Genomic DNA, 27265 nt, shown 5'->3' with positions numbered 1-27265 from the left:
AGTTTTTTGTTTTTTTGTTTTTATTTTAGACTTTTAAAATTGTATAATATAACATATATACAAAGCAAAGAAATAAAAAAGCAATAGTTTTCAAAGCACTCTTCAAAAAAGTGGTTACAGGATAGATCCCAGAGTTTGTCATGGGCTACCATACAATCCTCTCATATCTTTCCTTCTAGCTCCTCCAGAATATAGGAGGCTAGAGGGCTTAAATACTTTCTTATCATCACAATGGATTTTTTTTTGGGTGTGAACAATAACATATATACAAAAAAAGCTATTAATTTCCAAGCACAGCACCACAATTAATTGTAGAACATATTTCAGACTTTGACAGGGGTTACAATTTCACAATTTTAGGTTTTTACTTCTAGTAGCTCTAGTAGTTTTGTTGTGGATTTTTGGGGATTTTCGACATATGGTATCATATCATCTGCAAACAGTAAGAATTTTACTTCTTCCTTTCTAATTTTGATGCCTTGTATTTCTTTTTCTTGTCTAATTGCTCTGGCTAGAACTTCCAACACAACGTTGAATAACAGTGGTGATAGTGGAATCCTTTTCTTGTTCTTGATCTTAGGGGAGAGTTTTCAGTTCTTCCCCACTGAGGATGATGTGAGTTTTTCATATATCCCCTTTATCATGTTGAAGAAGTTTCCTTTTATTTCTATCCTTTGAAGTGTTTTCAATAGGAAAGGATGTTGAATTTTGTCAAATGCCTTTTCTGCATCAATCGAGATGATCATGTGGTTTTTCTGCTTTGATTTGTTGATATGGTGTATTACATTAATTGATTTTCTAATGTTGAACCATCCTTGCATACTTGGGATGACTCCTACTTGGTCATGATGTATAATTCTTTTAATGTGTTGCTGGATTCAATTTGCTAGAATTTTGTTGAGGATTTTTGCATCTATATTCATTAGAGAGATTGGTCTGTAGTTTTCTTTTTTTGTAATATCTTTGTCTGGCTTTGGTATGAGGGTGCTGTTGCCTTCATAGAATGAGTTAGGTAGCCTTCCCTCCTCTTCAATTTTTTTGAAGAATTTGAGCAGGATTGGTACTAATTCTTGCTTGAATGTTTGATAGAATTCACATTTGAAGCCATTTGGGCCTGGACTTTTCTTTTTTGGGAGCTTCTTAATGACTAATTCAATTTCTTTACTTGTGATTGGTTTGTTCAGATCTCTCTCTTCTTCTTTTTGTCAACCTTGCTGAGGGTCCATCAATCTTAACGATTTTCTCATAGAACCAACTTCTGGTTTTGTTGATTTTCTCGATTGTTTTCATGTTCTCAGTTTCATTTATTTCTGCTCTAATCTTCATTATTTCTTTCCTTTTGCTTGCTTTGGTGCTAGTTTGCTGTTCTTTCTCTAGTTCTTCCAGGGAGGAGTCTTCTGACACAGCAAATGGAGTCAGCCTTCCTGGGAACAGTGCCAGCGGTGCAGTATTTGAGCCTGGGGTGCCTGCAAGCTGACAGAGGCACAGGGAACTTGTCCCCTCAGCTCTGGTTTCTCACCTCCGCCCTGCTCCACAGTCGGGTCAGACAGCCTCTGCCCATGCCTGAACGTCCTCTCCTTCTTCTGGGCCCCCCTTCCCTCTACCAGGAGCCCGCATCATTAGCCCAAATCCTTCATCAGGCAGGACACCTCTTCAGGGAAGCCTGCTGGAGTTGCGTCTCCCCGAGGCTCTGGTCTGTGTGGGGGTCTAGTGCCTGCAGTCGTGGTAATGCTTTTGTCTCCCTCGCTGCTGGCACTGCTCCCCTGCCCTCCCTGTGGCTGGCCTGGCCCAGCCTCCCACATCCAAGCCCCTGGGGTCCTGACCCAGAGCTGGGGAACCCCCACGTCTGGGACGAGCACCCCCTCTCTGCTGAGTCGGAGGAAAATACAATTAAGCAGAGCAAGGAGTTGCAAATATCAGACACATGAGCTGTCTGGATGTTTTTTGTTCCCTGGGCTCAGTTAATTGAATAAATTGGCTAATGAGCATAAGGAAATTAATTGCAGTTTTGAAATGTTTCTGTTTCGTCGGGTAAGTTTTCTCTGCCAGCAGGCACTGGATATGGCTTTGCCATTGCTGTCAGCACCTCTGCTTAGGAGTTTGGCAGTGCTGGGGGCACCCTGGGGACACAGCAGAGGGGAGTTGGGGAGCCCCTGGTGGCTGTGCACTGGGCTGGTATGTCTTGGGGGGCTTCCCTGCTGGAAGATGGGACGGAGGGTCTGTGGCCTCTTTGGGTGCCCTCGTAGGCCCCATTGGGCTCTGCCTGGAGCCCCAGAATCCAACCAGAGGCTCCTGGTGTCATGTGCCCTTGATACTCAGCCTGGGTGCGAGTGCCAGCATATGCCAGCACATGCTGCTCAACACAGCCAGCAAGGGAAGGGCCCGTTCCTGCACAGGGGCCTCCTGAAGGGTTTCAGGTGCCCCCGGCAGTGGGCTTGTGGTCTCGAGTCCATGGGCCAGTGGAGCTGGGGTGACGGGGTAATCGAAGGTGGCGGCCGGCTGTGGTGCCCACTGCACGGTAGTGTTTTTCCTTCTCCGCGATGGAGAAAGATGAAGGAAGGGGCTGCTCCTGCCCTTCGAACCCTGTGATTTCCCCTTGAATAACTGCGGTAGGAAACCTTATCGAGGGGAAGTTTCCTACAACTTACAAGCAAGTAGGAATTGACTGTGAGCTTCCTGGCAGCCAGGGCAAGGCAGAAACATGACTTGTGTCATGCCTGTTGTGTAGCCACAGAGTTAACTGAGAGCAGCAAGGAATGCCTTCTGCTTCTGAGCCGAGAAAGGAAATGGGTGCGTTTGAGGAAATGGAAACTCCTGTTTGCCGGTGCTGTTTTACTCATGTTTGTGTTTTCTCAGAAGTCTGTGAGGCAGGCGTTGTTTCCTTTTCACTCTGAGAATTTTGGGGACTTTCTCAAAACTGGAGGACATCAGGACTGAAGCCAGTTGGATGTGGGGCATAGGCCAAAGCATGGGGTGGATGACCTGGGGAGCAGCTGGACAGGCGGAGCACGGATCCCATCCCCGGGCCACTGCAGAGTCCTGCGGGGGTCCTGGGATGTGCAAGGGCATGTGGGTCGTGCCTCTCTGCCTTTCCTATGACGGCGAGTCCTGTGGTTCTGCTTCCCGCCCCCTGCAGTCAGCCCACCGCCCGTCCCCTACCCGGCCTGGCTGACTGCGGCCCCTCTCGTGCAGTTTCCTTCTGGTCTTCTCCTGCCTTGTGCTGTCCGTGTTCTCTACCATCAAGGAGTACGAGAAGAGCTCGGAGGGCGCACTCTACATCCTGGTGAGCGTGCAGGGCTGGGGCGGAGGGCCCAGAGCCCCAGGGAAAGAGCTCAAAGAGTCTTTCCAGTGGGTGGCCGGCCTCCCTACTCCCACTGCTCCCGGGTCCCTGATGCCGATGTCTGCTCTGACGCTTAGCCCCAGCCCGGCACAGGCATCATCTCCTGGGGAGCACGGGATTCTGTGGCAGGGATCCAGCTTCTCAGGCCCTCCCCTGTGCACGGGGTGAGGCACGTGTCCTGCCGTCCTGACCTGGAGTGGCGGTGACCCTGGCCTTTCCTGCCCCTGTGCAGACCTGGGGGCGGGGAGGACCCAGCAAAGCATCTTCTCTCTGGCCCACCTGGCCTCAGAATGCACCTCTGGGAACACTGGGGGACCCCTGCCCGCCCGCCCTGCCCCCGTCCTGGGGCTTGGGAGGGCATGGCAGGCCGCACTGGTAGCCGCAGGGTCCCAGCAAGCCAAGGCCTCAGTGTCTCAGAGCCCTGAGCCCCCCAGGTAGGGCGGAGGGGCCACCCCCTTTGGTCCCCAACCTGCCACCCGGCAACACGCAGCTGTGCCCTGTTGCAGGAGATCGTCACCATTGTGGTCTTCGGCGTGGAGTACTTCGTGCGCATCTGGGCCGCTGGCTGCTGCTGCCGGTACCGCGGCTGGCGGGGGCGCCTCAAGTTCGCCCGGAAGCCCTTCTGTGTCATCGGTGAGGCCGCGGCAGGGGCAGTGGGCACCGAGCAGGGGGAGCACCAAGGCGAGGGCACAGAGGGCGCCTGGCCTTTGGCATTGGCCCAGGAGGCAGGGCAAGGTCACAGGGCTGGCTCTTCTGGAAGCTTCTCACCTGCCGCATGGCTCAGAGCCTGTGCCCTAAATGTGGGTTGGGGATGGCCTGCTGGCCCTTAGCATCCACCACCCAGAGCAGCTGGGAGCTTGGGCAGGGGGGGCTTGATGACGGGGTGGGGGGGTTTACAAGGAACCGGAGCCTCCTGCTACCCACAGCAGGGTGCAGAAGGCGGAGCAGGAGCCCTGTGTCACCTGCCACCGTGGATACCTGCTGCCCTGCTGCACGCCGCACACCCCACCTGTCTGCCAGGCAGTGCCAGCGGGGGACCATCCCCACTCCTCTCCCCCTGCCCACCCACCCTCCCCTCCGCCTTCCTGGACAACCTCTCCCAACTTCTGTCTGCCCTCTGCCTAGTCTCCGACTCTCCCTCCCTGCCTCCTTCCGCATTTGCTCCTCCCACCCTCACCAAGCCCCCGCCTTCCCTTCCCTCAGCCTCCCGTCCCCTCATGCCACACCCCTCCCCGCCCCGCCCCTCAGCAGCCTCACGCCCTTCTCCCACCCTGCCCCGCACCGCAGCCTCAGGCCCCTTCCCTACCCCGCCCAGCCCCGGCCTCAGCCTCACGCCGCTTTTTCCGCAGACATCATGGTGCTCATTGCCTCCATCGCGGTGCTGGCCGCCGGGTCCCAGGGCAACGTCTTCGCCACGTCGGCGCTCCGTAGCCTGCGCTTCCTGCAGATCCTGCGAATGATCCGCATGGACCGCCGGGGCGGTACCTGGAAGCTCCTGGGCTCAGTGGTCTACGCCCACAGCAAGGTGCGCCCAACGGGGTCCCTGCTCGCCTGCCCTGTGGGCCTGCCCAGCGCCAGGTTTCCCCATTTCAGAGCCTGGATGGGCCCCCACGCTGCTCTCCCGGGGGGGTCTGCGGTGGCTGCAGGGGTCCAGCCCCAGGAACCCCTCCCCGCCCCCGCGCCCCCCCCCACACGCCTCACCCCCCCACCCCCACACAGGCGTCTAAGAGGAGCTGTGGCATGTCTTGCAGGAGCTGGTCACCGCCTGGTACATTGGCTTCCTGTGCCTCATCCTGGCCTCCTTCTTGGTGTACCTGGCCGAGAAGGGCGAGAACGACCACTTCGACACCTATGCGGATGCCCTCTGGTGGGGGCTGGTGAGTGGGGGCCCCTGCGCAGACGCTGCCCCCACGCCACCCTCTCCCACCCGCCACTTCCCAGCCACTCCCACCACCTGAGGAGGCCCCCTACCCTTTGGCCAAGCTGTCCCCCACTTGCTGTCCCCCATAGCCTTGGTGACCTCAGCCAGCCTGGTTGCTGGTGGGAGCTGGCAGGCATGGGAACAGGGGAGCCAGGCCCACAGGGAACTGCACCTTCCCGACTCCCCCCCCTCCTTCCTGACCCCCCATCTCCCCCCTCCCTGACCCCCCTCATCCCTGGCCCCCACACCCTGTTTACCCCTCCTGGTCCACCTGCCCCCTGGCAGCTGCAAAGGGTTTGGAGAAGGGAAAGCAGGCCCCCTGGTCCCACCCACCCCTTCCACAGCTGCCCCTGCCCAGGGTGGGGCTCAGTCCTCTCGCCTCCTTGCCCCCACTTCTGGGCCTGGGCCCTGCCCCTTTGCTGGGCGCCAGCTGAGCACCTGGCTTCACGCCTTTGCCAGGCTCCCCCAGTGTCCCACTTGTCACCCAGACTCAGCACGGGAACCCCACTTGGGCCTTTGTGGGCCCTGCCTGGAGGTTCTTCTGTGATGGGACTGAGGGGGGGGGTGTCCCCAGCACTCCTTCCCATGGGGCCCATTCCTTCCATGCCTCGCTCTGCCCTGGGCCCCTGGAATTTGGGGGCTGAGCCCTCTGGCGGGTGCTGGCCCCACAGATCTGTTGAAGTTAGGTCTGAGCAAATTTCTGCCCGTCCCAGGGGACCTCTGGTGGGTCCTCCCTCTTGGATGTGTGGCCTCTTGGCCTGGAGTGTGGTGAAAAAGGGTCCCGGCAGGCTCCGGAAGTGTGGGTCTGTCCAAGGCAGCAGAATCACCAGGAAAGGGTCGGCAACCTGGGATCCAGGTGACCAGCCCCCCTGCTGTGCCCCCCCCCGTGGGAAGGAGCTGGACAGTCAGGCCAGGGGCCCAGGCGGGAAGCCTTGGGGTGGCTGCACTCAGCTGCAGCAACAGCCTTCCCAGTATAAACCCAAATAAGATCCTTATCGTGGTATTTCATCTCTGTAATACCTGGAGATACTTAAAGAGGGCAACAGCACATGCTCCCCACCCCCTGCTGGCACCACCGCCTCCTGCAGCTTGTCCTTGGGACCTCCACACCCCCAGACAAGGTGCTTCCGCCGCATGTCCAGATTTAGATGTTTCGGTCGTTCATTACTCACTTACTGCTGAGGTCGAATGAGATGGAGGCGCCCCCTCTGACCTCACAGCACAGTGAACCATGTCTGGGGTCAGAGGTACTTGGCGGTCCCTGCATGGCGTCGTGACACGGTGTGCAGAGAAGGCCATGCCTTATGTGTGGCGCTTCCTTTCTTTCTGTGTGGTCCTTGTTCTCCGTGGATATGTCCTGGCCATGCAGGGCGTACCCCATGGGGCTGAGGATATGTCCCGCCCCCCACCCCTTCTGCTCTTTGGGCCCAGCTTCCCATCGAACCGCTGTCTAGGGAATCCCTGCTGCCTCCCCCAAAACAGGCCTCTCGAATGTTGGACCCCCAATGGCAGCTCCCCCAATGCCAGACTCCTAATGCCAGCTCCCCCGATGCAAGGCCCCCAATGCCAGGGTCCCCCAATGCCAGGCCCCCAACGCCAGGCTCCCCAAATGTTAGCCCCCTCAAATGCCAGGCTTCCCTAATATGACCCCATATCTCCTGGCTGGAGCTTCCGGCAGCTTGTCTTAATGCTGTTGTGGAACGCAAGGACAATGGTCCCTGGGACGGGCTTATGTGCCCTTGGGACATATGTGGCTTCTGATGTGAGGTGCCTGCGGCTATGCTGGAAACTTAAGGCAGTTTTTCTCGGCTTCCTCTCCCATGCCTGCCCTGTGTCTTGGAGCCTTGATGAGAGGAGAGGGCCCCGGCGTTTGCCTGCCCCGGACTCCTTCACCGTTTGGTTCTAACTCAACTCTTGATTTTCAAGTCTTCTGTCATTTTCGATTTTGTTTTCAAGACCCCTTTGTTTTATGGATGCAGTTTCTTCTTTTCTCTCCTGGGGCAGCTGTATTTCTGGGTTGCCCTCTGCCCTGGACTTACAAATGCCCCTCCGGCCTCTGTCTGCAGAGCTCCAGGTCCTAGGCACCCCCTTTCTTTGAGAGTAGAGCCTTCCTGGGTGCCACCTCCCTCGCCTGCTCATCACGGAGGCCTCCCCCTGGCTCTGGCACTCACATTTGCCCTGCTAGCAAGGCTCCCCCAGGGCTGGGATCAAACCAGGACCCCCAGGCCCTGCACCTCCCGCCTCTGCCTGGGCGCTCTGTTCCTTCACCAGGTCTTGCCCACCTCTTCCTTTGCTCAGACTCCCTACCTCCTGCTTCCTCTAGGCCAGAACTGCCACTTCCTGCATCTGCCTGGACCAGACCCGTCACCTCCTGTTACCTGTCTCTGGTCCACCATCTCCCCTCACCCAGACCTGGCCTGTCACTTCCCGCCACCTCTCTGGCCGGCCCTCCCCTGGACGCGCTTCCCTGGACCCTTGCCGCCCCTTCCAACCCCTGCCCAGAAAGGGTGCATGCCATCTACGTCCCACCCCCTTTCCTCGTTTGTTTCCCTCTCGGGGCCTGGGGCCCTTGTGTGCCTGCTGGCCCACCTGCCCCACAGCCCTGCGCTCGGCCCAGGGCCACGGAAGGAAGGAGCGGGGGCCACGATGTCGCCTGTAGGCAGGCAGACCTCGCTACGTGTGCGAGGCCCTCCTGGGCAACGGGGGCAGCCCGTGCGGCGTGGGGACGGGCCTTTCTGACCCTCTGCCATGCAGTCCAGTGGGCAAGGACATGAGATTCGGGGGTTTAGATGTGGGGGGAGGCAGGATGTCCTCGGCATTGGGCCCTGTATGGCCAGTGCCAGGCCCTGCCGAGTGACCGGGCCACCACCCGCAGATCACGCTGACGACCATAGGCTACGGAGACAAGTACCCCCAGACGTGGAACGGGAGGCTCCTGGCAGCCACCTTCACCCTCATCGGCGTCTCGTTCTTTGCCCTCCCGGCGGTGAGTGTGGCCAACCCACCTGAGCAGGGGGCTGGGTGCTCTGGGGAGGGGCCCAGCTGCCCAGAGGAGGGGGCTGGACATCAGGCCTCGGCTGTCCCTTTTCCAAGCGGGGCGTGGCTGGTGTGGCACCCTCACCCTGTGACTTGCAGGGCATATTGGGGTCCGGCTTTGCCCTGAAGGTCCAAGAGCAGCACCGGCAGAAGCACTTTGAGAAGAGGCGGAACCCGGCAGCCGGCCTCATCCAGGTGAGTGTGGCCCAGTGGCCCCCCGCTGCCCAGGGCTCCCGACGCGGGGGTGGGTGGGGGTAGCAGCCACTGGGCCCTCACCACCGGCGGCGGCAGCTCAGGTGAGCAGGGCGCCTGTGCAGGTGTGTGAGTCCTTGGCAGAAGCACGACTAGACAGGCAGTGGAATCCATGGTGGTGGTGCGGGTGGGGGCCCCCAGTGTGGGCGCCCAGACCCGGGTGAAGCCACTAGGGTGTCCAGGTGACCTTCCCAGGCTCCTGGGGTCAGGTGAGTTGGTGCAGCCTTGCACAGGTGCGGATCGAGCACCAGAAGGGGCTGTCCCAAGCCACGGGTCCATCCCCTGCCCTGTGTGCAGCCGGCCAGTCCCGCCCTCAGGGCCCCAGGCAGGGAGACTGCCCGGTGCTGGCGGGAGGCACCTACAGGCTGCCCAGGCCAGCTCCTGCGGATCCTTGTCTCAACAAAAAAAACCCTCAACAGCTATTTTTTTTTTTTAACATGGGCAGGCACCGGGAATCGAACCTGGGTCCTCTGGCATGGCAGGCAAACATTCTTGCCTGCTGAGCCACCATGGCCCGCCCTTATTTTTTTTTTAAATGTAAAGTGGTGTAAAGGAGGACAGAAACATCCCAGTCCACTACAGTGTTGATGTTTAAAGGAAGAACATGGAAATGTGGATAAAACGTTTAAATGGTGTGGGGAAAATGCGGCAGGGCCCCTCCTTCCACCCCGACCCTCTCCGAAGGGGCAGTTTACATGCCCTCCCTGAATGGCCAGGCCTCGGTTTGCTCCCGCGCCTTTTCCACAGAGTGACCCGAGGCTTGCCCTGCCCCTGCCTCTCCCCACAGGACACACGCGTCTTGGGCTTGAGTGTGAGGTTTATTCTACAGTTGGGTGTTGAGGTTGTTTCAGGGCACAGAGAAGGTCCCGGAATGGGTGGCAGGACAGGGTCCTCAGGGTGACACTTGTGCTGTGGAACCGCTGGGCCAAGGCCCTACTTGCTCTTGGACCCTCCTTGGAGAGGAGTAGGGGTGGGGGCTTAGGCCAGCAGGGAGAAAAGGAGAGCCCAAATAACTGCGTTCTCAAGAGATCTGAACCCCAGGTGGATTCCTGGCTCTCAGAGAGAATAAAGGAACCAAGTAGAAATTCTGGCACTGAAAAATACAATAACTGCAGTGAAGAATTCAGAGAGGCTCAACAGCAAATTTGTGCACAATGAAACAAGAATCAGTGAACTTAATGATAGTTTCATGGATTATCCAGTTTCCATCACCCTGGATTTGGCAATGGTCTCTTAGAACACTGAGAATCACAAGCAACAAAATAAAAAATAGAGACAACAGATTTCATCAAAATTAAAAGCGTGTGCATCAGAGGACACTACTGAGAGAGTGAAAAGACAAACCATGGAATGGGGAAAAGTATTTGCAAGTCATAATCTGATAAGGGATTAATATCCAAAACATCTAAAGAAAATTTGTAGAATAAAGACTAAGAACCCAATTTTAAAATGAGCAAAGGACTTGAATAGACATTTCTCCAAAGAACTTCTACAATGGCCAAAAAAAAAAAAAAAAAAGACCGAAACAACAAAACAACCCCACAGGGAAAGTGCCCATCATTAAGTTACCAGGGAAACAGATCAGCCCACAGTGGGATGCTACTCTGCGGCGCTGGGAAGGCTGAAACCTCAAAACAGAAACTCACTTGTGTTGATGAAGTAGAGACTGGAGCCTCCTCCGTTGTGGGGGAGGAAAACTGGTGCAGCCGCTGAGGAGAGCCACGTCAGCCGCCACGTGGCTGTGTGTGATTTGCCCATAACATGGAGAATTTCTCAGCAGAAAGCAGGCTAGAGGTCTCTTATAGTTTTCTGGCTGCCGGCATTCAACACACCAGAGACAGATTGGCTTTCAATAGAAGGGGATTTATTTAGTTAACGTATAGTTCTTCAGAGGAAAGGCAGCTAACTTTCAACTAAGGTTCTTTCTTATGTGGGAAGGCACAGGATGGTCTCTGCTGGCCTTATCTCCAGGCCTCTGGGTTCCAACAACTTTCCCCGGGGTGATTTCTTTCTGCATCTCCAAAGGCCTGGGCTGATCTGGGAGTGCTGAGATGAGGTATGCTGAGCTGCTTGGGCTGTGCTATATTGAGCTCTCTCATTTAAGCACCAGCCAATTAAGTCAAACATCATTGATTGCAGCAGGCAGCCTCCTAACCGACCGCAGATGTAATGAGCAACAGATGAGGTTCACGTACCATTGGCTCACGTCCACAGCCACAGAACTAGGCACCTTCACCTGGCCAGGTTGACGCCTGAATCTAACTACCACAAGATCCTCCCCTGCACCAAGTGTGCGGACCTTGGGAGCACTGTGCCAGGGGAAGAAGCCTGACTCAGAAGCACGAGTAGTGCGTGAGCCTGTTTATGTGAAATACCCAGAATCGATACACCCGTGGGCTCAGAGAGCAGATGGGTGGTTGCTTGGGCTGGGGGTGGGGGAAGATGAGGGAGCCGTGGCTGCTTCCTGGGTGGGTACAGGGGTTCCTTTTGGGGTAAGGAGAATGTTCTGGAAGTAGATTGATATGATGGTTGCACAACTATGTGATTTGTACTCTTTTATGTGGGGTGAATTTTGTTGCCAAAAAAAAAGCCATAAGAGGGGAGGAGCACAGGAATCTGGCCAGGTTGAGGACCCTGTGTTTTGCTGAGGAGCCCCTCTGGCTGCAGAGACCCCGAGGTAGGGCTGAGATAGGGGTGTCCTTGTCACACGTGCAACCACACATGAGGTCAGGCAACGAGAGGACAACAGCGGCACGCCCGCAGCCTCCGCCCGCCCCAGCCTGCGAGGCGGGTAAAGGAGCTTGCAGAGGCCCCGCCTCCAGGCCCTGCTGGGCACGCAGGGTGCTGGGGGGTTCCTCAGCCCCCCAGCCCCCCACCCGGCACTGACCTTGCCCACGTGCCCCCACAGTCTGCCTGGAGGTTCTATGCCACCAACCTGTCGCGCACGGACCTGCACTCCACGTGGCAGTACTACGAGCGGACGGTGGCCCTGCCCATGTACAGGTACCGCACGCGCCCCACGGCCCCGGCCGCTGGCTGGGTTTTCCTCTCCATTTTCTGTTTCTTTGTAAACCCATTTTTTGGTTGTCATTCATTATTTTGATTGATTCATGTTTGGTTTTGTTTCTTTAAAACATGTCTTTTGTTCAAAAAGGAGTTCTGTGTGATTTATTTCCAAGTGTTAATTTTGGTCTCTGTTTTATAGCCGCGCGGCTTTTGTTTTGCCATTGCTCCGTCCCCGGTGTGCTGGGAGCCGCCCCTGGCAGGGGCGCAGGAAGACCCCGCAGGCTCGAGTCCATGACACGCTGCCTTGACCCACCAGAGGCTTGGTGTGGGGGGGGGGGAGTGACCCTGGGGCAGGGAGGCCATGACCAGGGCTCTCCTGGGGCTCCCCTCAAGGGGGAGGAGAAGGCGCGGGAGCCGCTGTGTGCCCACTGGCAGCCACGTCCCCCGGAGTACCACGTGCTCTGCAGAGACGGTGTCAGAGGCCTGTGTGTTAGCGTGGTGGGGGGCAGCTTCCCGGGGGATGGGCAGCTTTCTGGGCAGTGGGCAGCTTCCCTAGGGGTGGAACCTGCGTTATAAGCTCACGGGGTTTGCCTCTGCTGGGCCCTGCCTTAGATCAGGTCTGTGGTGAGGGACTGGGGGGCCTGTTGGACAGAGGCTTGGGGGTGGGCTCCTGCCCCCCTGCCTGCTGTCCACTCCAGGTGGGCAGAGCTGAGCCTGGGAGATTCCCATTCCCATTCCCGGTGGTGTCTCCGTCCTTGCCGAGCTTCTCTGGGGCACAGAGCTGGGCTGGAGCTTTTGTAGCCTGGGCAGGGTCCTCCTGGGGGTCCCAGCACCAGCAATGGTCAGACAGGAGCCCCCACCCCCCCCCACTTCCTTCATAGGGACGAGCCCCTGCAGAGAGGGTGCTGGATGCCCGTGTTCCTGGAGGTCTGGCCTCGGGCACCCCTGCCCCCTCCAGCAGGCCCCCAGCCTCGGGGCCGGGTACTCCTTTCCCCGACAGGGCTGGTGGCTAAGCCTGGGCCACTGCTCTCCGCGCAGGGCCGGGGTGACCTGCGAGCTAATTTTCTTTGTTCTGTTGTTTCCCTCACTTTCCTTGACTTTTTTTTTTCATTTTCTTTTTGTTACCCCGTTCTTTTAAAATATTTCCTTTCTTTTCCCTGCGTGTGTGTGTGTGAAATCACATGGAAAGCTCGCAAACTCAAACGTACGGGGCCTCCAGGTAGGAGATGCATGCGAGTACAGGAGCTGCGTGCTGTGATTTCTCGTTGTGTTTGGGACCCCCTGTACCCCCACCTCAGGCCAGCAGAGCCAGGCTCCCCCTGGGGCCCACCCCACAGCCTCATGCCCTGCTCCCTGGTCCACACCTGGCAGCATAGCCCACCTGCCCCACCCCGCCCGGAACCCATCTGCCCCACCTACCTGGAAATCACCTGTCCCCCACCCTGCCTGGAGTCCACCTGCCCCACCCTGCCTGGAGTCCACCTGCCCCACCCCACCTGGAGCTCACCTTTCCCTCACCCCGCCCCACTTCCCGGATCCCCTTGCCCAATTCCCCTGCGTTGCTGGCCCTGTTGATCCTGGGGGGTGGTCTGCCCTGTCCTGCTTCTGCTCCTTCCTGCCTTGTCTCACGGGCGTGATCTCTCCCCACTGCTGCCCCTCACCTGAGGGCCCCACCTGGCACACAGCTGGAATGTCAGGATGGGGCGCCCACCTCAATGCTCAGGGCCATCCCAGCAGGAATGGCCCTCCACTCCTGCTGGGCAGGCGCTCCCCACAGCAGGGGCTCCCACTCCAGCCTCGAGACCCCCGTGGCTTGTCACTGCAGCAGGAGGGCTGTGCAACCTCATCCTTGCTGTGCCCGACTAAAGTCACCGAGCTGCGGCCCCAGCCTCAAGTGGGGACGGGGCTATTTGCTCAGCTTGGGTGCTGACTGCCACGGAAACACTGCCCACCCACCATGGAGACCCTTCCCTCCTTGTGGGGCGGGTTAACCATATCTGTATGGAGCCCTGCAGAGCTCCACACCTCTCAGAGGGGCAAGGCTGCTCCATGTGGATCGGAGCAGGGGTGCACAGGCAGGGCCTCAACATGGAGTGGGGAGGTCAGCTAGGTGGGACGACTCATGGGGAAGAGGCCAGCCGGGCGTGAGGACATGCAGGGAGGAGGTGAGCCAGGCAGGAGACTCACAGGGAGGAGGTGAGCAGGGCGGGAGGACTCACGGGGAGGAGGCCAGCGGGACGGGAGGACTCACGGGGAAGAGGCGAGTGGGGTGGGATGGCTCACGGGGAGGAGGCGAGCAGGGCAGGAGGACTCATGGGGAGGAGGCGAGCTGGGTGGGAGGTCCGGCTCCACAGAACACCCCTGCTTCCAGGGGCCGCAGTCAGAGACCAAGGCTGTGACCTCCCGCCTGCTGGACCCCAGGCCTCCTGGGCCATCTGAGGGCCCCTCCTCTAGGCCTGGGAAGGGCTGCTCTGCTCAAGGCCTCTTCTCCAGCTGGCTCCCCACCCAGGAAGGAGATGTGGGGTAGCTTCCCTGACGCCCGCCTGCTCCTGGGGACCCTCCCTCCACCTGCCCCTGCCCGCGGTGGGTTGTGTGTGTATAAGGTGCATGTGAGTGTGCTGGGGCCAGCCCCGCCCCTGCAGCCCACTGCGGGTTGACCCGGGGCTGTGCTGTGTGTCCGAGGCATACCGCCTGTCGGCTCGGAGCTGCAGGTGTGCGTGTCTGACTGACCCCGGATTGGGAGCCTGTGCACTTGCGCCTAGCTCCCGCCCTCTCCGTGGAATGGTGGCTGGTGGGGCGTGGGTGCCAGGTGGGCGGGTGCTCTGTGTGGCCCTTGGTATGAACTGGCTCACTTGAGCCCTGGTGTCCTGCCAGGGAGGACAGTCCCTACGGGCTCAGCCGCACCCAACGCTGGTGGAGTGTCCCACGTGCCACGGCACTCCTGCTCCTAGCCTGCAGGTAGAGGCTGTGGTTCCAGCAAGACAGCACGAAGTGGGCAGGCTCGGGGTGGGGGCAGAGCAGGGGAGGGCAGCCCGTGGCTCAGTGCACCTGCAGGAGACAAAAGGGAGAGCAGGAAGTGTGTGGGGAAGTACCCCTTGATTTGGAGGCAGTGGGGAGCCTTGGAGGGTGTTTGAGCAAGGGAGTGACAAAAAGTAATCTGTGGAGGAGGCTGCAGCAGGCAGAATGGAGAGCTGGGGCAGGGCAGGGAAGATGTCAGAGGGGATAGAGGGAGGCAGCAGCGGAAGGTCTCTGGGTGGTGCTTGGGGCCGCCAGGCCTCCTGGGATACATGCCACATGGGAGCGTTTGGGGGTGATGATGCTTCAGTTCTGTGCACACCTCCAGGAGATGCTGTTTGCTCCCGGAGCTTAGGGGTCAGGGCTGGGGCGTGGCTGTGGCCGTGGGAGGAGCAGGTTGAAGCAGCGGGCACTGGGGCCCGAGAGGGAGGGAGGGAGAGGAGACGCGCCCACTCCACGGGAGCTGAGATGCTCCCCCATGGATCAGCGTCCTGGAAGCCGTGGTGGGGAGGGCTCTGCAGTCAGGGCGGGCTTGGGGGCCTTGGGCTGCGTCGGGGGCCTCTGTGAATGTCATCTCAGGAGAGGGAGGGTTACAGGAGCTGGGGCTGGGCGTGGCGAGGAAGAGAGATCAGGCCACTGAGGGGTTTCAAAGAACAGGCCAGTGTGAGGGGCAGCGGCAGAGGAGAACCGGGCGCCCATTTCCTCCGGGAAGGTGATGGAGAAGTTGTGGGGGCAGGGAGATGAGCGAGCAGCTGGGAGTGAGGTGGACAGGAGAGGGTACGGTGCCAAAGCCGCAGGTAGGGAGGAGGAGGCATTGGGGAGGGGGCAGCCCCACAGACTGGCAGAGTTTGCCAGTCCCTGTCCTGGGTCCTGCAGCCGAGAGACGTGAAGACAGCCTGGAGGCATCCCCAGGACCTGCCCCCAGTTCTCCAAGGTGGGGAACTGAGTTTCCTCTTGGGCTCTAGGGACGAAAATTCTGCCTGGAGCCACCAGCAGCCGCGGAGTGTCTGGAGGTCAGGACATGAAGGCAGGGCCGGGGCGTGTGGGGTGCAGGGCCCAGAGCGGAGCTGACCAGCTCATCGAGGTCTCTGTGGTGTCTGCGCTCCTTTTCTAGCCTCCCCAGCTGCAGACCCAGGGCCCAGGCTCCTCCCACCCAGCAAAGCCCCTTTCTGTGGCCTTGGCCCCCCACCCCTCCTAGCTTTGGTAGGTAGAGCGGCTTTGCAGGAGAGTCTGGGCTCCTCAGTATGTTGGGGTGCAGTGTGGCAGCTGCTGCTGCCCCTTGGGGATGCTCAGGGAGCAGAGAGGGAGCAGAGAGCACGAGAGAGCCCCCCCAACCTGTGCTCTGAGCCCCTCCCTGCCCCTCTGCCGTGGGTGCTGCTGCCCAGGGCACTGTGACCCCATGAGAGGGTGGCTTCCCAGTGCTCTGGGGAAGGGTGTGCTGAGCCCCAGGAGCTCAAGAGGCTGTGGCTGGGCGTCCTGCTCTCTCCTTGGCCATTAGTTGCCACTTCCAAGTGGAATGTGGACTGGTAAGAGTGGGTCTCCTCCAGGAGCTTTGGCTGGTGGATGCCAAGACCCCCTCCCCAGGCTGAACCCCTCCCCCCAGGCCGATCCTCACCCTAAGTCGATCTCCCCTCACCCCCAGGCTGATAACTCCTCCCCTCCCCTTCCCTTCCCCCTCCCCCAGGCTGATAATCCCTCCCCCCCCCAGGCTGATCCCCCCTCTCAACCAGCTGGAGCTGCTGAGGAACCTCAAGAGCAAATCTGGACTTACCTTCAGGTCAGCAACCCAGTGTGGGGGAATGAACCTGCTGTGGGAGGGCCGTCCAGTGTGGGGGATGGATGACACAGGGGGTGAGCCCCATGTCAAGGGAAGAGCTCCTGTACAGTCGGCAGGTTGGACATTGCACATGGGGGCTCCATCCACACTGCTGTGATGTGGTCCCCTGGGGACCAGCGTGTGTCTGCACAGCTGTGTGTTGTGGTGGGGGCCCTCCCAGCAGCTGCACTCTCCTGCCCTCATCTTGCACCAGGTGCCATGGAACGTTCTCGCCACCTGGGGGTGGGGCCAGAAGGGTGGGGTGGGAGAGCAGACCCCTCTCATGTCCCCGGTGACTTTGCCTCCAGCCCCTGAGGCTCCTGCCTGCAGATTAGAGGCAGTACCCCAGGGAAGAGTCAGTGGCTTGGTGGGAGAAGGGGGTCTACGAGAGGGGGAAGGGGTTCTCTGCCACATGGCTGGTGCACTGGAGCTCCTGGGCTAGGTCATGAGCTTTGGGGCATCTCAGCCCTCTGGAGAGGCTGTTGTTGCCCCAGGTGGCAGATGCGGAGCTCGGCGGCACGTGCTTGACCACTGGGCTGGTGAGAGTGGTGCTTTCTAGTCACCCTCTGCTGACCTGGCTCTGCTGCCAACCTTGGCACTGCAGGGCCTGGGTGGGTGGGTGCAGAAGGTGGGGGTGGGGCCCGATAGGCAGGTGCAGAGGGTGGTGTAGGGTGGGGCAGCACCGGGCAGGGCTTGGCGCCTGAGGAGGGTCAGAGTTCTCAGCTTGTGCCCTGTGGGAGTGTTGGGGTGAGGCACGTGCAGGCTGATTCTCCTGGTTCAGGTTCGCTAGGGCCTGGGGCACAGGACAGAGGGCAGAGGGCAAGCTCTGAGGCCTTGACCCAGGGCTGTGGTGGGCTTTCCTGGACAGAGCACAGCCTGCAGTGCTGGCATTGCTGCTCTGAGCAGGCTGGGCATGGGTGGGGGCGGTGCCCACCGTGGCCACAGTGATACAAGAGGCCGGCCTGGGCCAGACCACACCCCAGGGCTCCAAAGGGGACTGCCTGTGACCCTGTGGCATAGCCAGGAACCTTCTGCACCACCAGTCCTTTATCCACCTTAAAATGAGTGTCATGGTGGACCTCCCCCAGATAACCCGATGACAGGAGGCGTCTGGGGAGGGGCGGGAGGCAGGCAGGGAGTGGCAAGGAGGGAGGGGGCAGGAAGCCGCAAGCACACAAGCCCGCCCACCGTGTGAAGTTGCCGGCTGACTCATCCCTGCCCTGGAAAATTGCATGGAAAAGAATAGTTCTGTTAAATAAAAAGTAGGGGTAAATCGGAAGCAGCTCATTCTGTCCAGGAAACTGAGAAGTTAAATTGTTCTGCCAGAGTTTTTTCCAGGAAGCTCTCCCTTGTAGAAACCTCATGAGTATTGGTCCCAACTGAAAGGAGTGATGTGACCCTGGCAGCGTGCAGGGCTGTTGTGGCCCCTACTGGGGCTCCTTAGGAGCAGGGGGCTCTCTGGGGTGTGGAGGTTCCTTCTGCCTCACCGGCCTCATCTGATCCCAACCCTGGAAAATGTGCAGATGGGACCAACCCTCAAGGGTGGGCAGGTGGACGCGGGGTGGGCACTGCGGGAGGTCCCTTCCCCAGGCCTTTGGGCCTACTTTGTGGGGCCTAGTCCCAAAGAGGGCCCGGCCCCCGACCCCTACCCCAGCAGGGCCTGGCCCCCAACAGCACCCCCCAACAGGTTCTGGCCCCTGACACGCCCCCAGCACGGCCCAGCCCCAATCCGCACCCCCACCCCGGCCACTAACTGTCTTTTGTCGCTTCTCTTTGAAGGAAGGAGCCACAGCCGGAGCCATCACCAAGGTTGGTGTCCCCCTGCCTCCCGCTGCTCGCGGTGTCCTGCCCGCGTGTGCACGTGCACGCACCCATGTCTGGCCCTGCTCACTGTGTGTGTGCAACGTGTCATCCAAGGGTGGCCGAGGGTGCAGCGCGAGCCGGTGCCTGCAGGTCTGTGCGTGCGCGTCACCGTGTGTCCCTGCGTCTGAACCGCTGTCCTGCGCAATGCTGGTGGTCCCTAAATAACTGCTTGTTAGCGATCCTCCTCTGCACACTTCTGTCTCCCTACCTGCCGGCTCACGTGTCCGGCCCCCGGGGCCCTGAGGCAGGGGCACTTCTGCCAGAGTACTGCTCCGGCTGTGCACAGCCTGAGTCCGCAGCTGGCCCAGCCTAGGTGGGTGAGGTGACTCCGAGCAGGTGCAGGGCAGAGAGTCCAGGCAGCCCGGTGGGAAGAGGCCCGCTCGGCAGAGGGACCTCGGGCTCTGAGGGCATCTGGACTGCGCAGATGGGTTCCCCTCTTCAGGCTCAGGCAGGGTCCTCCCGGAGCGGGGGTCTGACACCTTCCTCTCCAGGGCTCCAGGCAGCTGCGGGGCCGAGCTCCGCCCGAGGAGCTGTCCGGTGCTGAACCATCTGCATCTCTGGGCGGCAGGGAGGTGCTGCCTGGGTAGGCTCAGGCCATTGGAGCCAGAAGCTCCTGGTGGTGACTCACGTGGCAGGCTCCCTGTTCAGGGCAGAGAGGGGGCAGTGACTTGCTCTAGGATTAGAAAAGTCAAGACCATTTCACAGATTTCAAGCCTGATGGGCCTCAGGTCACGTGTGCATAGCCCCGTTGCATCTGCTCTGGCTGAAGGTGCAAACGAATCTTCCCAGCAATCCTTCACGCACTGCAGCGTCTGGCCAGCCTCAGACCTCAGGCCAGAGAGGGAAGCCCATCTTCAGGCCACAGGAGTGACTGCAGACCAGGTGGAGGGAAGTTAGGAAATGGGCCGAGCCCCTTCCTCTCTGTTCAAGGAGTGTGGCATGCTTGCCCCTTTTCCTGCATCTCCCCAGATCCCAAAAGGAGAATAACTGTTGGTGCCTTGACCTGAAAATGTTGGCAACACTTTGGGCCCACAGCAGCCGAAACGTCCCTCTAGAGCTTGAGGAGACTAGCCCTTGAGTCGGAGCTGTTTTAGCCCCAGGGTGGCCCCAGCGTCCTCACGGGGACCTGAAAGGTGGTGTCAGGAGCGTGGGGAGCTGCACACATGCTCTCCCTTCTGCAGGGCCTCCTCTGGCCCCTGAGGCCGCGTGTGGGCCGCGGGGTGGCCGTCAGCCAGGCTGTGCCACTCTGCACTCTCTCCGTCCTGACCCTCCTCTCTGCCCCAGGCGGGCGCCCTGTGGCCGAGGCGGAGGGGAACTGCCTTCCCACTCTGCCCCGGCCGCCCCCTGGTGCAGGGGTGGGGGAGATGTGCCCGGGGTCTGAGGCTCCTTGGCCCAAGGCAGTGTTTTGTGTGTGTGGCCGGAGCTTTGACTCCCACTCCCAGCAATTTTAGTCTCAGCTTCTCTCTCTTTCTCTCTCTCCCTCCCCTGCCCTCCCCTCTCCCCCATTTGGAAAATCTTGCCTGCCCGCCCCTAAGTGCTTTTAATCCTTGTCACTGCCCTTCCTGGGGCCCCTTTCACGTCTGCTCTGTCTTGTGGGATGAGGTGGCTGACCTGAAAACAGGACTGCAGGTGAGGCTCCCATGGCATGCTCTGTGGCTCCCCGCCCCCATCTTTCTCCCCATGTGCCTGCCCGTGACCGTCCCACACCCCTCCCCGCAGGCCACAGCCAGACCCAGTGGCACTCCAGGAGGCCTAGCGGTGAGGGCCTCGGCCCCGGGGGACACCAAGGCGCGTGGGCAGTCCCCCAGTCACACTCGGGGTGGCCACCAGGGGCCTGCACACAAATACCAGGTGCCTCAGGACTGGGGGATGCTGTGGGTGTGAGGCGCAGGCCCCGTGGGAGGGCCGCCAACCCTGGGGCTTGGACACATCCTCCTGGGCACACACGTCAGCTGGGTACCGGACAGCAGGCCTCTCCGGCCCTTACCCAGAGTGCCATCCAGTGCCCGGCACGTGGCAGGTGTCCAGGCTCCCATCCCACCCCTTGTCACCAGTGAGGCCCGTCTTCCTGGGCTGCCTGGCCAGGAGAGCCTGCGCCCTCGCTCACTTGGACCCAGAGCCACTTGCCTATGGCAGGGTGGGGGAGCCTGCACGGCTGCCCTGAGACCCTCTCCTGGTCCTGGCCCAGGTCCCAGAGGCACAGGGGAGCTGCCTGGGCTGGGCCGGGGTCCTCAACTCTGGGCAGGGCCCGGACTAGCTGTGCCACACACAGCGTGTCCTCGGGGGGCCCGGGCGGTGGGGGCAGGTGGGGGCGGCGCTCCGGGACTGTGCTGCCTTGCTGCCTCCGGCCCGGCTTGTCCTTTGTTCCGTCCCATCCTGTTTCTCGCCCCCCACCCCCTACCCCGTGTCTGGAGGAGGCCCCACCTGCCCGCTGGCTATGCCCCTCTTCTGTGTGAGTGTTTCCTCCTCTCTGCGACAGCAGTGTTCGTGTTTACGTCTTGTCTGGTCATGGTGAGCGTCTGCGTGGGCATCTCTATCCCCCCTAGCACCCAGCCCCAGCCCCCCAGGCTGCCTGCCCCCACCTGCTGGTACTCTGGGAGGGACAGTCCTAGGTCATCCAGAGGCTTGAGGGGATGGGCAGTGGTATGTGGGCCTGAACCGGGTCCTCAGCTCCCTCAAGCAGCGGGGTCACATGGGAAGGGACGGGGCCCCCAGCAGCCCACCTCCGCCCAACCACGTCAGCCTCCGGAACGGTGCAGGCCCTGACAGAAGCCACACACAGCTACTTAAAGTTCATTAGAATGAAATGAAAGTAGAAACTCCATTCCCCACGTGCACGAGCTGTGTTTCAGAGGCTCAGATCCCCAGTTGTGCACATTTTAGCGGCTCAGTTGCATGAACTGCATTTCAGTGGCTCATTTCCCCAGTTGCGTGCATTTCAGCAAGTCAGCAGCTGTGCTGCCCGGCGGCCACCTTTCCGATGGCCTAGGCACGGACATTCCCCCACTGCAGAGGGCTCCATGGGCCACAAGGCGGGGATGTGCTTCTTGGGCAAAGTGGTTGTGTTAGGATTTTTAAGGAGAGGCTGATTTTGGGATTGAATGGTCCAGAGACCTGAAAGTCAAGTCGACTTGCTCTTCCTCACTTCTTCCCAAGGGGCAGGAAAAGGCTTTCCCTAGACTCCCTGGGTGGGGGGACTGCACTGGGCTCTGAGGACCCCTGGGAGGGGCACAGGTCAACATCTGGTCTGGCAGCTTTGGTGGAGAAATGGCTGCAGGGAGAGGCTGTGCACCCCAAAGCAAGGAGACCTCCAGGAAGGCTCGGGGCGGGGCAGAGGACAGGTGCCACCAGCAGCAAACCACAGTGAGGGGCACAGTGAAAGGAGTCCTCCTGGCAGATCCCGGTGGCCCCCTTGGGGCCACGTGACGCGTTAGTGAGGCAGCCTGAGACGGAGGCGAGGAGAGCCTCCAAAGAGGCCCGTGGCCGCCTGTCTGTTTACCGAGCAGGCCAGGCATGCACCCTGGTCAGGAGGGCATCCGGCACACTCGGGGTCTCCTGGGGGGCATGGAGGTCGGCTCTGACCCACCTGCACAGCAGGGCACCTGGAAGGGGTGCCCTTTGTAGGCGACTGACCCGCTCACGGACTGAATGAGCTCAGTGTATCCCTTCTGCGTCGTTGGAGAGACCCCCATGGAACAGCAATAGGCACCCTCAATGTTTAAATAAGGGCGTGAACGGAAAGTGTAGTCTTCTCCCTTCGAGCTGTTCTGTGAGACCGTCATATGCGGTTAAGTTCTTTGATGCGTCGTTTGAGAACCGCCATCTCAGCAGAAACAGCTGCAAAGGTGGAGAAAGAGGAAAGAATATTTGTAGTTACTTGCTTTCTGTTTTGCTTAAAGGAAATTTGCATGTTCTAATACAGAGAAAAATCTCAAGGCCTTTGGGGAAGCTGTTGGGAAAATGTGAAACATTTGCCAAGAGTTTTTCTTAAGAATTCCCTAGGCAGCTGCCCTCTTCTCAGGAAGAGCTGCCCAGGGCAGGCTGCCTCTTGGTGTAGTTCACTGAGACCTCAGATGACCCCAGAGGGACAATGGCCTTGGCAAACCCTTGTGAAATCCAGGTGCCCTCGGACCCCCAAACTTCGTTCTGCTCAGCTCCCCCTGGTGAGCTAGTACCAGACCCTCCCATGCAGATTGCAGATTACCCCTACGTCCCGGGTAAAGTGAGGCCCCCCCAGCGTGTGACCCGCTGGGCGTGGTGGTAAAATCTTGATGATTGGTTTGTGAAGCCAGAATGCATGCTTTTCCTCCCTGAACGAAATGATCTTTCTGTGCACCCTGGCTTTCAAGAATCATGTCCATCCGTCACGAGTTTCTTGCAGAATCTTAGCGTATGTATTATTTTTGTTGTTGGCATGAAATAGCAAAAAATAATACATCTTTAAAGATATGAGCTGTGATTCTGGCTCTGGAAGGAAAAGGTATTTTTGGAGGAAAACACAGGATTTTCTTTCCTCCAAAAATACAGGACTCTTTTCTCTTCCAGGCTGGCACAGACCTTCCCTGAAGCCCCCCTCCCTCTACTCGGATCCCAGCTCTGTGGCTGGTGGGCCATGCGCTCAGAGCCACGGGGCTGCGAGGAGCAGGGCCAGGGCCGTGTGGGTGTGGCGGCACCTCCGTCCCTGCCCTGCGGCCCTGCCCGTCCCGCGGCGCCTCGGGACTAACTATGCTCTCCTCGTTTCCAGTAAAGGCAGAGCGTGCAAAGAGTCCTTGTGCGGATGCTGCCCCGGACACTCTAGGTACACGGCACGTGTGCACGGATGACCCTGCTGCACGGCTCGCCCCCTGCCCGCCCCCTCCCAGACACTCTGCCTACTAGAGGTTCTAGATGAGTCGGGGAGAGGCCGGCGCCCCTACCCCCAATTCTGATTGGCCCCTGGCGACGGAGCGCTCAGCTCCACTGATTCCAAAGGCTCCCGGGTACAGGCTGGAGCCAGGGCGGGGGCGGCCCCAGGGCCCACCCCCTGAAGCAAAGGATGTCCCGAGTGAGGTGGGAGCCGGCCAAGGGCTCTGAAAATCCAGCCGGGCACCTGCCTTGGCGCCCTTCCAGGGAGCGTCTTCCCAGGGCCTGTCAGTCTAGCACCTCTACTAAGCACCTGCCACGCTCGTCTCTCTGAGAGGCAGCTCCGTTTCGCGTGTGCCGGGTTCCCTGATCCTGACCCACTCGGAGACCCCAGACCCACACATTCGCCGCCCCCTAGTACCAGCCCCTTCCATGCAGATGGCAGACAGGCTGTGGGACAGCCCCCCTCCCACCAGCCGTCTGCACCGTGGCTCTGGACCACACCTGGCCACACCTGGCCGCATCTGGACAAACCTGGCCACAACTTGTCTCCTCTTGTCACGTCTACCGTCGGGTGTGTGAAAACGTTTGTCCCCTGCTTGCTCTGGGTGCGCCCCCCTCATCCTCCCGTCCCATGGGTGGAGCCCGGGAACATCCAGGCAGTTGCCTGCCTCCGGCCAGCACCCCCCATGTGCATGCAGTCGGTGCTACCCTGACGTGACGGTGCCACGCAGTGGGCATGGGGCGTGCAACAGTGCCGGGGGCCTGGGTGGCATGCGTGTGCAATGGCCCCCGTGCATGCTCCGGGACCCTCCGCCACCTGGTAGGGGCATGCCCCTCCATGCGGCTTTGTCTCGCTGCCTGTGTGCTCGTGGAGGCTTGGGGGGCCTGGGGGCTGCCGGTCCAGCGGGGCAGATGGGATTGGGGCTGCCATGGGTCCTGCTTGCCCGGGGCTTCTGGCCAGCAGGGCTCAGAGGCGTGAAGCGGGCATGCCCATGCCCGGGCGGCGGCCCCTGCCGAGCGCACCTGGCTCCTTCCTGGCCCCTGCCGGTCCCAACGTGGACTGGGCCCCTGCCCATGGCTGCTGGCTCCCTGCACCTGCTGGGCTCTGCGGGTGCGTTTCCCGCCCTGGCCAGCATCCCACATTTCACCATGGAGGGCCGGGCGGCCAAGGGCCTGGGGCTGGGCTCTCCCACTGGACTTCGCCCAGCGAGTGGTGCAGATGCACAGAGCCCCCTCTCCATGAGCCTCTTCCTGGCTGTTCACCTGGCGGGCGGGCAGAGCCCTGCAGAGTCTTGAGTGTGTTGCGTTTGTGCCTGGCTGTGGGGCCCCACCTGCAAGGCACTATGTCCGGCTGCTGTAGGCCCTGGGGGTCTAAGAAGGTGGCACGGGGAGAGCCATGGGGCCGAGAGCTAGAGAGGGCAGAGTCCCTGACAGCCGAGGTCCAGAGAGAAGGGTGTGTGTCCAAAGGAGTGTCCCCACCCCCCGCCACTGGCTGGGGTGAGCCTGGCAGGCTGGGCCGCTGCTGTCCATCTGAGTCTCCGCCCTCCATTCACTCCCATCCTGGCCTCAGGGTGGTCTCTGCTCACATCCCTGGAGGATGAGCTACTGCCAGGAAACAGGCCGCGGGGCATAGGGTTTCCTCGGTCTCTCCTGACCATCCTCTGCTCCCCGGGCGGGGGGGGGGGGGTCTGCGGGAGTCATGCCCAACCCTTCCACGGTGACTTCTGATCCTGGGGTGGTGGGGGAGCCATGCTTCCTCGTGGTGAGGGGCCGGCATTGGGGCCACTGGCTCAGCGCCGTCCATGGGGCTTTCTTGGCTGTGATTTTTTGGCCTCCTTTCAGCTGTTAGATCTGTCCAGATTGGAGGGATCAGGAAGAGAGGACTTGGGACTTTGAGTCACGCTGTGAAAGCTTGGTGGCATGTGCCCGGAGAGGCTAGGGCAGGCCCAGTCCTTGTCCCCACCTGGGGTGCAGGAGAGAAGACCACTCCTGGGGGCGGCTCTACCCTGCCAGGCACAGCCTGGACATCTGGGGGGCCTTGGCCTCTCATGGAAGCCCCAGGTGGGTCCAGACCTGGGGTGGGAGCACGACTACCTGGCCACCCACAGTTCCTGAACCCCGGGTACCCCTCATGGCCGGGCACAGAAGGATAGGCTCCAGGCTGGCATCCTGAGTGGGCTCCAGATGGAAGCTGCTGCCACCTCTGACTAACAAGAGGGCCCTGTGTCCTGGGCTGACCCCCTAGGGTACAGTGACTTCTCTTTCCGCCTGTTCTCAGAAGCCTGTGGACTGGCAGATATGGGCCCAGGAGCCGCCTGTTGCTGGGATGGTTGGGAAGGTGCCAATGCAGGGTTCAGAGGCTGGGTGGGCTGGGTACCATGGGCTGCCTTTCCCCTGTGGTCAGTCCTCTCCGTGCATCTGACGGATGCTTCTCCCACTATTGGCCCTCTGGCTTTGGCCAAGGTGCCACGGTAGAGCTAGATGCTGTGTCTGCAGGCCTTAGAGGGTGCTGGGGCTTCTCCTGGAATGGGGGTGTGGCACTACCTGGGCCGACTTGGGATCAACCTGGCTTCACTTGGAACCATGTGGGTCCACCTGGGCCTATCTGGATCTACCTGGAGCTACTTGGAGCTACCTGGAATCACCTAGAACCACAAGAACTCACTTGGACCTACTTGGACTCACCTGGAACCACATGGACTCACACGGGCACACCTGGGTTCACTCAGACCTACCTGGACACACCTGGAACCAAAAGGATTCACCTGGACCTACCTCGACTCACCTGGAATGACGTGGACTCACATGGGCACACCTGGGCTCACCTAGACCTACCTGGACTTACCTGGAAACACATGAACTCACATGGGCACACCTGGGCTCACTTGGACCTACCTGGACTGACCTGGAACCACATGAACTCACATAGATACATCTTGGCTCACTTGACCTACCTGGGTTCACCTGGAACTACATGGGCTCACTTGGACCCAGTTAGACCTACCTGAGCTCACCTGGACCTACCTAGGCCCACCTGGACCTTCCTGGACTTATCTGAAACCACATGGGCTCACCTGAGCCTATTTGGATCTACCTGGAACTACTTGGAGCTACCTGGAATCACCTGGAACCAAAAAGGCTCACCTGGACCTACCTGGACTCACCTGGAACCAAAAGGGCTCACCTTGGCCTACTTGGACTCACCTGCAACGGCATGGGCTCACATGAGCACATTGGGCTCACCTAGACCTACCTGGACTTACCTGGAACCACATGAACTCACATGGGCACACCTGGGCTCACCTGACCTACCTGGGTTCACCTGGAATCACATGGGCTCACTTGGACCTACCTGGACTCACCTGGAACCACATAGGCTCACATGGTATTCTAGTTTGCTAGTTGCCAGAATGCAACACACCAGAGATGGATTGGCTTTTAATAAAGGGGGATTTATTTCATTAGTTCTTCAGAGGAAAGGCAGCTAACTTTCCACTGAGGTTCTTTCTTACGTGGGAAGGCACAGGATGGTCTCTACTGGCCTTTTCTCCAGGCCTCTGGGTTCCAACAACTTTCCCCAGGGTGATTTCTTTCTGCATCTCCAAAGGCCTGGGCTGAGCTGCAAGTGCTGAGATGAGGCATGCTGAGCTGCTTGGGCTGTGCTACGTTGCGCTCTCTCATTTAAGCACCAGCCAATTAAGTCAAACATCGTTCATTGCAGCAGGCATGCCTCCTAGCTGACTGCGGATGTAATGAGCAACAGATGAGGTTCACGTACCATTGGCTCAGGGCCACAGGAACAGAAGTAGGCATCTTCACCTGGCCAAGTTGACACCTCAACCTAACTACCACATATGGGCACACTTGGGCTTACCTGGAACTACATGGGCTCAATTGGATCCAGTTAGATCTACCTGAGCTCACCTGGGCCTACCTAGCCCACCTGGACTCACCTGTAAACACATAAACTCATATGGGCACACCTGGGCTCACTTGTAACCACGTGGATTCACTTGGACCTGAGCTACCTGGACCTATGAAGGACTACCTGGATCTACCTGGACTCAACTGGAACCCTGTGGATTCACCTGGGCTCACCTGGGCAGGATTGTCACAGTCCCGTGGGGGCAATGAGTGAAGCCCTCCTTGAGGGTGTTCCTAGAGGCTCCCT

The 27265-nt window shown here is 59.6% G+C and overlaps 1 protein-coding gene across 7 annotated transcripts in view; it reads left to right on the top strand.

Moving 5' to 3' along the window:
- KCNQ2 (potassium voltage-gated channel subfamily Q member 2) overlaps positions 1 to 27265 on the top strand; it is a 53547-nt gene that overhangs the window by 17276 nt on the left and 9006 nt on the right. For 4 of the 7 annotated variants that reach the window (XM_077161715.1, XM_077161692.1, XM_077161685.1 and 1 more), the window contains exons 2-11: positions 3193 to 3283; positions 3847 to 3973; positions 4690 to 4865; positions 5092 to 5217; positions 8137 to 8247; positions 8397 to 8492; positions 11458 to 11552; positions 12745 to 12774; positions 16279 to 16347; positions 18166 to 18195. In XM_077161715.1, the coding sequence (XP_077017830.1) occupies positions 3193 to 3283; positions 3847 to 3973; positions 4690 to 4865; positions 5092 to 5217; positions 8137 to 8247; positions 8397 to 8492; positions 11458 to 11552; positions 12745 to 12774; positions 16279 to 16347; positions 18166 to 18195 (951 nt within the window). Of the gene's footprint in view, positions 1 to 3192; positions 3284 to 3846; positions 3974 to 4689; positions 4866 to 5091; positions 5218 to 8136; positions 8248 to 8396; positions 8493 to 11457; positions 11553 to 12744; positions 12775 to 16278; positions 16348 to 18165; positions 18196 to 22993; positions 23048 to 27265 lie in introns of all 7 variants that reach the window. The other 3 variants (XM_077161704.1, XM_077161697.1, XM_077161683.1) reach the window with 2 other exon arrangements.

This window comes from Tamandua tetradactyla, chromosome 1 (genome assembly GCF_023851605.1).
Source record: "Tamandua tetradactyla isolate mTamTet1 chromosome 1, mTamTet1.pri, whole genome shotgun sequence".
NCBI lineage: Eukaryota > Metazoa > Chordata > Mammalia > Pilosa > Myrmecophagidae > Tamandua > Tamandua tetradactyla.
Note: the sequence above shows the minus strand (reverse complement) of the source record. Positions and strands in the feature narration are given on the sequence as shown.